Consider the following 15,752-nt stretch of genomic DNA (forward strand, 5'->3'; position numbering starts at 1 on the left):
TCGCTATATACGTGCAATAATCTTGGACGCGACGTTAAACCCAATTTCACCTCACCTCACCTCTTCCCGAGGCAAGGGAGTTAACTGACAATAAAAGTTGGTTAGAGGACCAATCTGAGGATTTAAAAAAAAGCGGTATTAAAAGCTTGAAGGACAAATGGAATAAGTGTATTGAGGTGAATGGATATTATATTGAAAAATAAAAGTGCAAAAGATATTCTGCGACTTGGTCTTATATTGAAATTGCAAAACGTATTGAACGCCCCTCGTATCAAGAAGTACCATCTTTTAACGTCTTTAGTTTGACGCAGCCCTGGGATTGAACAACCGACCTTCTGCTCTCCTCCCGGCTGACACTCCATCCAGGACACTACGAAGGCGGTCTTTGAGAGTTGAAGGCGGTCTTTGAGAGTTGAAGGCGGTCTTTGAGAGTTGAAGACAATCTTTGGGAGTTGAAGACGGTCTTTGAGAGTTGAAGGCGGTCTTTGGGAGTTGAAGGCGGTCTTTGACAGTTGAAGGCGGTCTTTGACAGTTGAAGGCGGTCTTTCAGAGTTGAAGACGGTCTTTGAGAGGTGAAGGCGGTCTTTGGGAGTTGAAGGCGGTCTTTGAGAGTTGAAGGCGGTCTTTGAGAGTTGAAGACGGTCTTTGAGAGTTGAAGGCGGTCTTTGAGAGTTGAAGACAATCTTTGGGAGTTGAAGACGGTCTTTGAGAGTTGAAGGCGGTTTTGGGGAGTTGAAGACGGTCTTTGAGAGTTGAAGGCGGTCTTTGACAGTTGAAGGCGGTCTTTCAGAGTTGAAGACGGTCTTTGAGAGGTGAAGGCGGTCTTTGGGAGTTGAAGGCGGTCTTTGAGAGTAGAAGGCGGTCTTTGAGAGTTGAAGACGGTCTTTGAGAGTTGAAGACGGTCTTTGAGAGTTGAAGACGGTCTTTGGGAGTATATATATAAATTATGAATACATTCTGAATGAATATACTCAAGTCTCTTCCAAGATGTAGATGTTGGGACCGACCCATTTGATATTCGGGGTGGGGTGAGGGGTTTGGGTGAAGATGGGGTGAAGGGATGGGGGTGTTTCGGGGGTGGGGGTATGATTTGTGTGGAGACTTGCATGGTCCAGACATCATCTGAGGTTCAGGTTACAGAACTAGCTGTCTTCCTAGATGAGTTCTGACAGCACTGATGGTCTGCGTGTTTATTGACGTCGGATGGAACGTTATGCTAATTTTGTTCAAATTTCTGCATTCGACGGTCGGAGCGTAATGGTGTGGGGAACACATCACAGGACCCCCTAGTGGTCATCGATGGCAATTTGACAGGTGTGCGGGACGGTGTGACGAAGTTACCCGTCCTCGCGTCACTTCAGACCCATGGACATCACATCACTTTACAGTAGGACACTGCAAGCCCTCAAATTTCAGATGTGGTCACAGATGCCATTGCACAAAGGAGCATCCCCACACTCCATTCGTCACCACTCGCCCCTTTCCGTAACCTGCAAGAAGACTCGTCCCCCTATCGATGAATGTTATGTACGGAATTACGACAAACCAATAAGAATGTGCGTATTATTTCAAGTTCTTCGTCACAGAATCCCTGAGAAATATTTTTTACATATGTCGTGCATCTAAAAGTATACCCAAGACACAGTTAAATGTGTCACACTGTAAAATTCCGCACGCCCCGATGTGCTTTAAATTGCATCTGAAATATGTATAATATATATGGGGAAATATATGTAAAACATTACACGAGTTGACAATTGTTTTAGGTATGCCCGTTTGCGCTAAGACGGAACCCGTTTGCAAAAATGTCCATGAGAGGTGCGTCGCTATTCGGCTTGTCCCGGAATAACAGGAGTTGGTCACGAATGCCCACACTCCCTTGGCCTGCGGTTTCATCAGATCTGTCGCCCATCGAACATGTGTGGGATGAAATTAAATGTCGTTTATGCCGACTTCCAAACCAGCTGATGAGGATGGACCAGCCGCAACAAGCCTTGGTCCATATCTGGAATGACACGCCACAAGCCTTCTTCAACAATCATCTGTAGTCAATGAAGCGCTGAACGACATCGTCAGGTTTGTGTCACTGTCAATGATGGTCATAGCGGATACTGATTTGAGAACTGACAATTGAACCTGCGCCACTTTAAGTCTAAGACGACTTGAACAGAGGACATGTGTTCACACTGTCATGATGAATTCATGTTTCATGGACATCAATATATCAAATTCTTTGTTTGCTCCATATGATATCCCATGAGAGTCAGTGATGCACATGAGTAGTATATGCTTACAGGCCAGTATATTTCCACTCGGATAGCCCAGTGGTTAGAGTGTTGGCTCATCACACAAAACACGACACCTCCGTGGTAGAGTGGTCGAGTCTGCCTGAAAAGCGGAAGGGTGGGGGTCTCATCCCAGGCCCCATCATACCCAAAGACTAAGGCTGGGACGGGTAACTCGGGTACTCGGGTCGGGTGGGTCCTGAGTAGGACCCCGGTACCCACAGGACTACCCTGACCATGGCTAGACACGTGATATATTGTTTTATGACAAAAATTATCTAAAACTCATAGGTTACACTATAAGTCACTAATGTTGCCATTTCTTTCTGACAATGCACCTATTCCTTCTGACTTTAATAGGGGCGGTCGGGTAGCCTGTGGTTAAAGCGTTGGCTCATCACGCTGAAGATCCGGTTTTTGATTTCCGACATGGGTACAACGTGTGAAGCTCATTTCTGGTGTCCCCCACCGTGATGTTGCTGGAATTAAAAGATGGTACTTGTTACCATACCTGGCCCTTGGCATGAAGGGGCAAAAACAAGGACTGGTCAGCTTGGAGTCAATAAACTCTGTCAGAGTGGGGTATTCATGTTCAACTGCAGCATAGTATCTCAGTTGTTTGTTTGTTTGTTGTTTAACACCGCACTCAGCAATATTCCAGCTATATGGCGGCGGTCTGTAAATAACTGAGTCTGGACCAGACAATCCTGTGATTGATATCATGAGCATTGATCCACACAATTGGAATACGAGGACATGCATCAACCAAGTCAGTGAGCCTGACCACCCGATACCATTAGTCGCCTTTCATGACATGCACAGCAAGCATGGGTTGCTGAAGACCAATTCTCTCCCGGGTCTTCACGGGTCTAGTATCTCGGTAGGCTAGCAACATAAAATCGGCATTAGTCCGGACTGGTACAAGCAGCCACATGCACACGTCACTATATAAGTGCAACAATCTTGGATGGGACGGTAAACCCCATTTCACCTCACCTCACACCTGGGTTCCATTGCCACATAGATATATCTATTTCTGGTTTACAAGCGAAGTTCTACAGCTGGAATTATGCTCAAAAGCACAAAACCCTGCTCATTCTCAACATGAGCGAAAGCAAAAAAGCACACGGAAAATTTCAATGTCATTACTTTTATTCCATAACATGACAAGGGCAGTATCACACATGATTGTCTTAAACAAAACACACAACAACCATATCATTTCCTCACTATTTTCACATTTCCATCTCAAACAAAACAATCAGAATAGTTCACAAAGCTCACTACATCATATTTGTGATAAAATAGGTACATGTGTACACACATGCACACACATTAAATACACACCTGGAAAATGGCAAAGCACCACTTAGTACGTATTTCCCTAAAAAAACCAAAACATTCATAATAATAGGGGAGTATATGTGGCCAAGTCTTCTAAGGCTGTGCATAGTTGATTGCCTTGAGCACACCACAACCCTGTCATTGTGGGTTCGAATCCCGGTTCACCCCAATTGTTTTTTGGTTTGCCAGCAAACTCTTGTTCATTGTTATTAGATAATCAGTTTTGTTTTCAGTTACTGTTTAAGGGCAAATAGTTTTTTGGTATTCCCTGTCAACAACTTCATGTGATGATGAAAAACCAGTACTTGTCAGTCTAACATAACAGTTCCATTTTTTTGTCATCATGTATCTTGTTTTTGTTTTTTTTAAATGAAAACAATGTCATATGTTTGTTTTTTTGTTAATTTTTTAACGCCACACTCAGCAATATTCCAGCTATATGACGGTGGTCTGTAAGTTATCGAGTCTGGACCAGACAATCCAGTGATTGACAACATGAGCATCGATCCACGCAATTGGGACAACATATGTAAATGTGTCCAAAAGTAACATTAAAGTTCAGGATAAATGAAGCTATGTTTATTCAACCAGCAGTAAAATGGGTACCCGGTAGGATGAGATGGTAATGTGACTGTTAACCTAGTGCTTCATAGGCAGCTTGGGTTGAATACTCTGCAGAGAGCAGAGAATGAAAGTGCACACTGTTCCACTGACTGGGTAATGCTGGTTTGGAACTTTGAGCATGACGGAGCATGGAGTAAATGCTATATAGGAAGCAATATCCTAAAATAAAGAAATGATGCTTACCTGCTATCCAGGTATATACAGGAAATATTTACTATTTAAAAAAGATACAAGTGGTTTAAGATGTAATAAAAACATAAGAAAGGTTTGATTAAATCTTAAGCCAGAAGATATTTGACATCATTCATACATTTGAACAGCAATCATTTTTTAATTTTTTATTTTGGATGCTTGTGTCAGTAATGTTTATGTCAACTGTCTGTTGTTTAATACCACATTCAGCAACATTCCGGTTTTAAGATAGCAGTCTGAAAATAATTGAATCGGGACCAGACAATCTCATTATTGACACTAAATATGCTTCGTGAATATGCCCAGCAATGATTGTTGTTTCACACCACACTCAACAATATTCTAGCTCTATGACCGCTGTCTGGACCGTACAATCCACTGACTGACATCGTGAGAATCAATAGATTCAATTGGGAGACGATGACATGCATCAACAATCAGCGAGCCTGTCTACCCGATACTGTTGGTCCCTCATTTGACAAGTATGGGATCCCGAAGACAAATTCTTAACTTGATCTTCACAGGTGTTGAGTGGAGGTGTATACGCCAAATCCATTGTCAGTAAAGAGTGAATGAGTGAGTCAGATAGTTGGGTTTAAGCCCCTTTTGACAATATTCGAGTTACAGGTATCTCAGGACGTGTCAGCTTAATGTGGAAGGAAAGTGAAGTACGGTAGGTCTGAGATATTGACCACTTGGTGAAACCCAAGGGCATGGTACTGACAAACTCAGAAACAATCACAAGGAGTGCATCTTAGTTGTCAACCAGTGATGAGGGTCCACCGGGGATTCAGTTCCACAAAGCGACCATAACTTCCATATGTTAACGTAGGCTTACAGCGGTCATAGTGCTGAGATCGCTTTGTGGAAAGAGGCCTAGAGTCCACTTGCACAAAGCGCTCTTAGCGCTATGATTATCGTAAGTCTATGTTAAGTATGCGAGTTACGTCGTCGTAACACTACTGTTGCTTTGAAGCCCTGATCCCTGATCTGCCAATGGCAGTTCTCACTGCAATCTAGTAGCTTTCCACACACAGGAAGCCTGGGTTCAATTCCCTACAAGGGTATATTTCGTGCAGAACACCTCTGGTGTCATGGTAACGCTGGCTCACTGCTAAAAACAGCCTTAAACCTCACTCCCTCACTCACTCATACATGGCCATCCATGAAGTCCACATTTCCTGGCTCTCACATCACACATTTCTGCTACGTGATCTGTTGGCTGCTTCATGATATACAGTTGTTTTAGAGTTTTACAATTGTCTGCGTAACTCTGCTATGTACCAAGCAGCCTTGCTCCTTCATCCAGATCCTGTACAAGTGACATCACCAGTGTCTCTGCTGTCGGCGTCTCTCCAAGCATGCCTGGAACAAGCAAATAATTGAACCTAAAATAAACAAGCAAGCTTCTAATCATAACAAGTTTCATACAGACATGGAACACTAAAAGGATTTTTATTGGCTTTTGTAGTTGGGTTATTAAGCCGTAGTCTGTAAATATCTTTTTAAAACCAGCATCCTATATTTTAGACAGAAGACTTAACAAGCAGTGTGAACATCACAAATGTTTCAACAAGATCCATTTTCACAACCAACAAATAAATTAAGTCTATCATGAAGTTTAAGACTTCTATTAACAAGCATACATCATTTTGTACAAATTGTCGATTTTCAAAGCTCTTGGATATTAACACTTAAAGTCAAGGATTATCAAGAAGGACCATACAATTCAAGGCCTTTTCAAGCCTGCATGAACCTTGTATCAATGGCAACAAGTTAGCTTTTTAAGCTAGCATAATTATGCATACCAGGGACGGCATTCCCCTGATTCCTTCACACACCAAGATAGCTATCAACTCCCTCTCCCCAACTCCACGCAAGCCTCTGGTTATTCTTCTACCATCTTCCTGAGGTAAGGGTGTTAACAGACTATAAAAGTCCAGTTTCCACCCTTGCTGAATTAGGCTGGAATTTGCAGGTTCGATCGTATTGCCACTAGTGCCTATTATGAGTTACATCCCTTCTATGTCCCTCCTATATTCCACCTCTCATATCACTTGCATTTGCTTCAAACAAAATGGCGGTGCCCAGTCAAGACGATCTGATCAATAACCAAGATCTGCATTGTAATAAAACGGGTCTTACCCTTCACAGTGCATCAAATCACTTGAGCACCTTGATTAAAAACATGAAAAGATTTGCAAAATTTCTGTTGCACCCAGTACATTGTACACATGCTTTGCAAATCCTGCAGTCGACTGTAATGTACACATTGAAATCTATGTTGTTTACAAACTGGATGACTACGCATAGACTCGTTATTCCAGCCAAATTGAAGCTCCGGAATTCCAGACTGGTTCGGCAAGGGTGGAAACTGGACTATTATAGTTAGTTAACTCCCTTGCCTCGGGAAGATGCTCTTCTACCCTTGTGAGCACTTATTGATTTTCCTGACAGTTGGACCAACATCCTCCTTCTGAACTAGGAAATACAAAGAGCCCCTTCACTGACCCTTCCAGAATGCCCCCAAAAATCAGATCATGTCTCCTTGCCCTTCCTATCTGGAATGATTACTTTTGCTTAAACAGTAAACATACCCAATACAGCCTATTGATTCCCCACGTGCCTAACCTGTATAATTCCCCGGACACCCTGTCAACGCCCCAATTACAGCACATCTGATTCCCCATGTGCCTAACCTGTATAATTCCCCGGACACCCTGTCAATTCACCAATTACAGCATATCTGATTCCCCATGTGCCTAACCTGTTTAATTTCCCGGACAACCTGTCAATTCACCAATTACAGCACATCTGATTCCCCATGTGCCTAACCTGTATAATTCCCCGGACAACCTGTCAACTCCCCAATAACAGAACATCTGATTCCATTTGGGAAACACATGCTTCAACATAAAACCCAGATAAACTATAAGATAGCTCATCTGATTCATATACTTTCCCTGTTTCCCTGAATCTGAGCCTCTTTCCTGTGCCGCTTTGAACACCCTGTCTACCTACCCTGTACAGCTCCCCCGACACCCTGGAACACCCTGTCTACCTACCCTGTACAGTTCCCCCCCGACACCCTGGAACACCCTGTCTACCTACCCTGTACAGCTCCCCCGACACCCTGGAACACCCTGTCTACCTACCCTGTACAGCTCCCCCGACACCCTGGAACACCCTGTCTACCTACCCTGTACAGCTCCCCCTGACACCCTGGAACACCCTGTCTACCTACCCTGTACAGCTCCCCCTGACACCCTGGAACACCCTGTCTACCTACCCTGTACAGCTCCCCCGACACCCTGGAACACCCTGTCTACCTACCCTGTACAGCTCCCCCGACACCCTGGAACACCCTGTCTACCTACCCTGTACAGCTCCCCCTGACACCCTGGAACACCCTGTCTACCTACCCTGTACAGTTCCCCCGACACCCTGGAACACCCTGTCTACCTACCCTGTACAGCTCCCCCCGACACCCTGGAACACCCTGTCTACCTACCCTGTACAAGCTCTGTTGGGGGTGTCTTCCCTCCATGGGCCAGGACCTCCTGCCTGTACAGCTCCCCTGACACCCTGGAACACCCTGTCTACCTACCCTGTACAGCTCCCCTGACACCCTGGAACACCCTGTCTACCTACCCTGTACAGCTCCCCTGACACCCTGGAACACCCTGTCTACCTACCCTGTACAAGCTCTGTTGGGGGTTTCTCCCCTCCATGGGCCAGGACCTCCTGCCTGTACAGCTCCCCCGACACCCTCGAACACCCTGTCTACCTACCCTGTACAAGCTCTGTTGGGGGTTTCTCCCCTCCATGGGCCAGGACCTCCCGCCTGTACAGCTCCCCCGACTCCCTGGAACAAATAAAGAAACATAACCATCATATATACGACTAAAAAGAATTTGAAGAACACCATTTTTATATTAACTAACAGTAATAGATCATGTGTTCTTAAACTTCTTTTGAGTCACATACTTTGGCACATTTTAACAACTCCTTTCCTTTTGGTTTATAGAGTTTGACCGCCCAAAGCCAAAAACATGCAAACCACTATCAGATAATAAAACCATAATAACAGTTAGAAAAAGAAAAACATACAGCTACACTTTTTAAATAATACTTGATCAAGTGTTTGTAGTCTTCACACAAAGAAATCTCTCCGAAAACTAGAGAACTGGTAGGTCTTCACAGAAGCAAATACATGACACCAAAATTGGGTGTACTGTTAAGTGTAAAAAAGGATCCTAAACGTAAGATGAATCAAATTTTATCATGAATAATTAACCTGTAATGTCCTTAAAAAAAGCTGGGGGTAAATTAAAACTTTAATGTTTAACAATGCTAAATCTTGTGAAAGACATATAACTAGATCTCGCAACACAACAAAACCAGTCAGTGTATACTACAGTAATAAAACAAACAAAACCAGCTGGTCATACGTTTCCCTGACAATCTGCATTTGCAAAGAGATTTTTTCACATTTAAGATTCAACTTGATAGCTTGTCTGTCATTTGAGCATTTTGTTGACATCAAGGTTTTTTTCCAAGACATCTGTTGACTTCAAGGGTTTTTTCCAAGACAACTGTTGACATCAAGGTGTTTTTCAAAGAAATCTGTTGTCTTCAAGGGTTTTTTCCAAGACAATTGTTGACATTGAGGTGTTTTTCAAAGAAATCTGTTGACTTCAAAGGTTTTTCCCAAGACAATTGTTGAGTTGAAGGTTATTTCAATCCCTGCATAAACCTTGTTCATATTCAGGATATTTAAAGGTTCCCAGTAATTTTGATGGCGTGGAACTCACCTGCTGAACGGGTTCTGGTTAAAACTCTGGTACCAGATCTTGGATGCCACTGCTCGTGAGAGTAGATATGAGTAATACTTGGCCCCGTAGCCAACCAGATGACCAAAACGTAACTGCCATGCCTGGAACAGTAGGGGGGTTTGACACTGATTTGAACAGTTTGCATGAAAAATCTAAGGACTAACAAGGACTACTACTAAGGACTAACATTTAGCATTTAAATCCTTATTTCAACAAAACATGACGTCATAAATGTTCAGCTTCCTCAGTTTGGACACTTTCTGAGGGAGGGGGGGCAACTATGTATTTTGCAAGAATTTTAGACCATTGACCAATCACAAAGATCAAAATGTAAATACTGCTGAAAACAACTACATCCACCTACTAAGTAAACGTACACGAAACTTCACTGCATTTTTAGATATAATGTCTCACTAATGGCCATAAATATGTGGCTCAATATGGATGCTGTGTGAGTATCTACAGCATAGAGATCGGAGTTAGAATAGGTCTTCAGCAAACCATGCTTGCTGTGAAACGCGACTATGCTTATCGTAAGAGGCAACTAACGAGATCGGGTGGTCAGACTCGCTGACTTGATTGATGCATGTCATCGTATCCCAATTGCGTAGATCGATGTTCATGATGTCAATCACTGGATTGTCTGGTCCCAACTCGATTATTTACAGACTGCCGTCATATAGCTGGAATATTGCTGAGTGCGGCGTTAAACAACAAACAAACTAAAATATATTCTCTGTTCATTTAGCAGCGAATGGGTACCCGGTAGGTTTATATGATAAAGTAAAGGCAAACCTTTCCCTGTGAGTAGAGATTGCAATTGGAATGGGTTTTTTAAAAGAGGTGTCATACAATTTGGGTTTTTTTTCACAACATATTTTTTTTCATGACATTCAGCAATTGTATTTGTTTGCAAAACTCGAGATACAATCAGTTTATCCAGTAATTTCTAGAACAAAATATTTTTTTAAATTATCTCTGCCCTCCCAACCCAAGAACATGAAATGGTGAGTCTCTTACCGTGTTGTCAATGTAGGGCGTGCCATGGTACTCGACCTGCAGATCTGCCAGGACCTGTGTTGTGGACCTTCCTAGAGGGTGGGGCCCATGGTACACTTGGTCCAGGACAGAGTAGAACACCTGCAGCTGCATCTCCTGAAGAAAGTCAAACAAGGTTCTTAAACTGAACAGTCAGACCATCCTTCAGCAGACAACACTTGAAGGAAGTCAAACAACATTCTTCAACTGGGCAGTCTGAATCGCCTTCAGAAGAAAAACGCCTACAACTGCATCTCTTGAATAAAGTCAAACATGATTCTTCAGCTGGACAATCTGGCGGTACCAATTATGGAAGGCCTGTCTGAGGCAGGGTAGCAACAAGTACCATCTTTTTACGTCTTTGGGGCCAGATTGTACCACCGACCTTCCACTCTCCAGTCAGACGCTCCATCCACTACACCATGGAGGTGGTGGACCTTTAATGATTGATAATCATTTGCACATCCTGTGATGATTCCACAAGTCACCTTCTACAGTACTAAGAAAGTCAATAACTTCTTTTTCTATTAAACTGTACGGTTGTGATAAAAAAGAGAAAAGAAAAAAAACAAAACAAAACAAAACAAAGAAGAAAAAAAGAACGTCAATAACCTGTTACATTCCCTGTGTGCAAACAGTCCTGTTACAATGGTCATGTCAGGACTACATATTTGCAATTATTTTCAACCTAATGGTTCATGGGCATTGCATAACTGTGTTAATAATTCCTACCGAAGCAGCAAACATTCTCTTGGACTGACACAGATCTTGGATGGTAGAGGGTGACAGGGCTTCACCAGTCTTGTAGTGTCGGGCAAATGTCGACAGCACCTACAAAGAAGATCATCCGATGACATGAAGGCTACAACCAGATGCTGTTGACGCAGGACACCACTCAGCTATCCAGTAACACACTGTGTTGTATGTAGACAGCATGTTGGTAGTATGTTATTTAACTCTACAAAACGGCACATACTGTCAGGGTACTACATCCATCAAACAAGTCCCTAAGTCCCAAACAATCTATTTAGATGCCGCGTATGACAGCAATGGTTGCTGGTGACCTTAGCTTTGTTTGTTTGTTTGTTTGTTTGTTTTTTAACGTCGCACTCAGACCAGACAATCCAGTGATTGACATCATGAGCATCGATCCACGCAATTGGGTTGGTTGGTTGGTTTGTTGTTTAACGCCGCACTCAGCAATATTCCAGCTATATGACGGCGGTCTGCAAATAATCGAGTCTGGACCAGACAATCCAGTGATTAATATCATGAGCATTGATCCATGCATTTGGGATCGATGACATGCATCAACCAAGTCAGCGAGCCTGACCACCCGATCCCGTTAGTCGTCTTTTACGACAAGCATAGTCGCCTTTTACGGCAAGCATGGGTTGCTGAAGACCTATTCTACCCCGAAATCTTCACGGGTCCCACGCAATTGGGATACGATGACATTGGAGACATGCTCTACCCCAGAATTTGTATGAGGAATCCTTAAAATAAAATATAGCATATCTGTAAAAGAATTGAATCTGTGCTTAATACTGAGTTTACATTGTTTGTTTGATGTTTAATGTCGCACTCAGCAAGGCTCCAGCTGCAGGATGGCCACATGTAAACAATAGAGTCTGGACCTGCCAAACCAGTTATTGATATACTTGGCGTATGATGACATGCGATAAACCAAGTCACTGAGCCTGACAACCCCATCCATATATTATGATCAATAGCATGATTGATATTACATCCTTCATGCAAAGAGGTGAGGGTTTAATGTCACATTCAAGATTATTGCACTTATACAACGATGTGCGTGCATGTCTGTATGTGTGGCTGCTCGTACTAGTGCCGATTTTATAGTGCTCACCCACTGAGATGCCATGCTGCAGTTTAACATGGATATTCCACTCACATACAGTATTCTGACTCCAAGACGACCAGTGCTTGTTTTTTCCCCTTAATGCCGAGCATCTGGCAGGGTAACAAAAAGTACCATATTTCATTATCTTTTGGTATGACATGCCCAGGGAATCAAACCATCAACCTAACGGTCTGGCCAGACATTCTATCCACTGGATATCCCATGCAAAAGAAAGTCCTGTTTTAGACAGCTTGTTGTAAAAGGCGGCTATGCTTGTCGTAAGAGGCGACTAATGGGTCAGACTAGGTTGATGCATGTCATCGTATCCCAAATCCCAGATGCTCATGATGTCAATCACAGGATTGTCAGGTCTAGACTCGATTATTTACAAACCGCTGTCATATAGCTGGAATATTGCTGAGTATGGCGTTAAACAAACAAACAAACAAACAAGCGCTATAAACATATTTGTAGAATTTTCCTATTCGGAATATTCTATAAGTAATACGTTACCACTGTTATACCGAGGCTGTTGTCTCCCACAACTGCTGCTATAGCGAAATCTACCACAGAGATCTCAATTACCTCATGCAGCACGTGCGTAGCCACCTAGCTGCCATGTGACACCCTTCACTCTTGTCTCCTGCGAGAGCAAGTGCTCGGGGGACGGACGGGCGGGCAGCAGCCCAGTGGTAACGTATTACTTATAGAATATTCCGAATAGGAAAATTCTACAAATTACATTAAGTAATACGTTACCACTGTTATACCGAGGCTGACTACCACAGTAGGCGGTGGGGAGCACCTACAACCCGAATCCTGACTGCTAGCGTTCCTTCCGACCAGCGGAAGTAAACACCAAGGCGGAAGCACTCGATGCGCATGCACCTAGCTAGGCGTTACCCTATAGGAATACCAAAGCACTGTCATGCGCATACCGTAAGGCTCAATCGTCATTGCCAAAACGATTGGTGACTCCAAACGGCCCCACTGGATAGGTATTTCATCGCCGCAGCGGATGAGAACACTGTATCCGCGTGAGCTAAATCTTAGATCAGGTTAAACAGTCGAAAAGAGGGAAATTAATTTCCTTCAGACCGTATATCCCAGAGCAAGCCTACTGAAAGTATGCATTAGGCGCGTGACCTAATTCCAGTATTCGTAAGCATGTATCGCAAGGTTGGAATACACGACAGACAATTAAATGCATAATTGTCAAAATACAAATAAGGACAAAACACACATAAAGCCGCCTCACCTGTGGTGTGAGTGCGCTGGTTTGCAGGACCCCCACTCCTGTACCCACGGCGTGGGAACATTGGAGACGACCCAGATTGACCACCGTGCAAGGACTGACGACTGCGGAGTTTGAAATTGCGCTGGACACACCCCCTAGATGACCGCTTGTGCCGCGATCAGCGGCCCAAGACGGTGCACCCCCTCCACGTCTTCATCAGAAACCTTTCTGAGGTAATGATTGGCAAAAACCGAGTCAGAACGCCAGTAACAACCTCGTAATATTCTGTGAACAGAGATATTCGAGTGTAGGGCAAATGTTGCCGCTAGCGCCCTGATCTCGTGCGGGTTTGACCCCGCTACCGGTAACCCCCGAGACCGGTACGCCAGATTGATGACAGAACGAAGCCACAACGCAATCGAGTTGCGAGTTATGTCAACCGTGCGATTAGGGTTACACGATATGAACAGACGGTCACGTCCTTGTCTACGTTCATTCGAAGCCTTAAGATAATACTTAAGGGCCCTAACCGGACACAGCGCTCTGTCCTCAGTATCAGCAGGATGTAAGATTTCTTTGAGTGATCTTACAGTGAATTCTCTCTCCGCTTGCCCGACTCTCTGATTCTTGGCGACGAAGCCCATGAGCAGGCCCAGGCGGACCGCTCCTTCGTCACCCCTATCGAATCGTACCTTGGCGACATCGAGTGCATGAATTTCGGATACACGTGCCGCCGTGGCAAAGGAGAGGAGAAATGCTGTTTTCCAAGTCACATGCCGGAACGAAGCACTATGCAAGGGTTCATACGGAGCTTCCGTAAGTGATTGCAACACTAGGGGGGATCCCAGGCCGGTGCCCGAAGGCGGCCCTTCTTAAGATCGTGCTGTTTGAAACCCTTGATAATACCCCGTATCACCGGCTCTTTGGAGAGACTGGTACCCATAGCAACGTCCCGTACCGTAGCAACGGACGAGACATAGTTGGCAATGGAACCCCCGGAGAGTTTCCGGGTCTCTCGCAAGTGAGACATGAAACGAGCAATATCCTGCACAGATACCTTATCTGGCGAATGAATGTGATGTTTACAACACCACTTCGTGAAAATAACCCAACGTGCATTATACACCTTCTGGGTAGAATCACGATGCATACTAACGTATGCCCGAGACGCCCGGCGAGAAAAACCTTTACTCCTCAGACGCTCGGTGACAACATCCACGCGTGCAGATTGAACTGCCCTGCGTTTGGATGAAGCTGACGGGTGTGAGGGTGGATCAAGAGATCCGGTCTCACAGGCAGTGGGAGTGGCGACTGCGTGACCTGGGTCAGCAAGTCGGGGTACCACGATCTGTTCGGCCACATGGGCGCGATCAGTAACATTCGACAGCGAACTCCTCGAAGCCGGCTTAGAATGTGTGGTATCAACGCTGTCGGCGGGTAAGCATAAGCGTCCAAGCCCGTCCAGTCTAACGCGAGAGCATCGTGATCGATGGCCCTCGGGTCCGGGACTGGTGATACAAACAACGGGAGTTGATTGTTGAACCGCGTTGCGAACAGGTCGACCATCGGACGACCCAAACGTTCGCACAGCCACTGAAACACTACTGGGTTCAGCATCCACTCTGTGGGGCTCGGATCCCGAGGCCTCGATAGAGCATCGGCCAGTACGTTCCGCACACCTGGGATGTGACGGGCGCGTATCTGGCACGGGACACTGTCCACCAGAGCGTAAAACTCGAACGTGAGATCGAGCAGCGAGTGACTGTGGGTTCCCCCCAGTTTGTTCACATAGGACACTACCGTCGTGTTGTCGGTCGCCAGCATGAGCCGGGCGTCGACGAGACGATGCTTCCAGTGATTGACTGCGTTGATCACTGCCTTGAACTCGAGACAATTGATGTGAAGACCTAGTTCGTCTACGCACCACAGCCCCGAGCTCACCTCCCCCTCTAGATGGGCGCCCCAGCCCACTAGAGAGGCGTCTGTATACAGGTTCAACGTGGCCCGGTAGGGCCGCATAGAGACTCCTGATAAGACATTGTAAGGGACCGTCCACCACTCCAGATGCGGTCGGAGCCGATCCGGGAGGGCGACGGTCGCACTGTTCACCTCCGTTGCTAACAACTGGATTAAAAACCGTTGCAGCGGGCGGAGTTGGAGACGACCCCGTACGGTGCAGTCCTGGGCTGACACAAGTAGCCCTAACAGCTGTTCCCAAAAGTGAACAGTCTGTTGCACCGCTAAGACTTTGGCAATCATCGCCTGAATTTTGTGCCACCGGTCTGGGGGGACAAATAGGCGATGGGACACCGTGTTGAACCGACCTCCGATGA

The 15,752-nt window shown here is 45.0% G+C and overlaps 1 protein-coding gene across 1 annotated transcript in view; it reads right to left on the reverse strand.

Annotated features, from left to right (window-relative positions):
• Nucleotides 1–3,419: 3,419 nt before the first annotated feature.
• LOC124130913 (mitochondrial intermediate peptidase-like) overlaps nt 3,420–15,752 on the reverse strand; it is a 73,619-nt gene continuing 61,286 nt past the window's right edge. Inside the window, exons 16-20 of the mRNA XM_048390590.1 lie at nt 11,051–11,149; nt 10,301–10,435; nt 9,260–9,381; nt 8,237–8,310; nt 3,420–5,810 (exon numbers count right to left, since the gene is read on the reverse strand). Of these exons, the coding sequence (XP_048246547.1) occupies nt 5,722–5,810; nt 8,237–8,310; nt 9,260–9,381; nt 10,301–10,435; nt 11,051–11,149 (519 nt within the window). The 3' untranslated portion in view covers nt 3,420–5,721. The remainder of the gene's footprint in view (nt 5,811–8,236; nt 8,311–9,259; nt 9,382–10,300; nt 10,436–11,050; nt 11,150–15,752) is intronic.

The sequence above is a fragment of the Haliotis rufescens genome, unplaced genomic scaffold, assembly GCF_023055435.1.
Source record: "Haliotis rufescens isolate VD_foot unplaced genomic scaffold, xgHalRufe1.0.p SCAF_9, whole genome shotgun sequence".
NCBI lineage: Eukaryota > Metazoa > Mollusca > Gastropoda > Lepetellida > Haliotidae > Haliotis > Haliotis rufescens.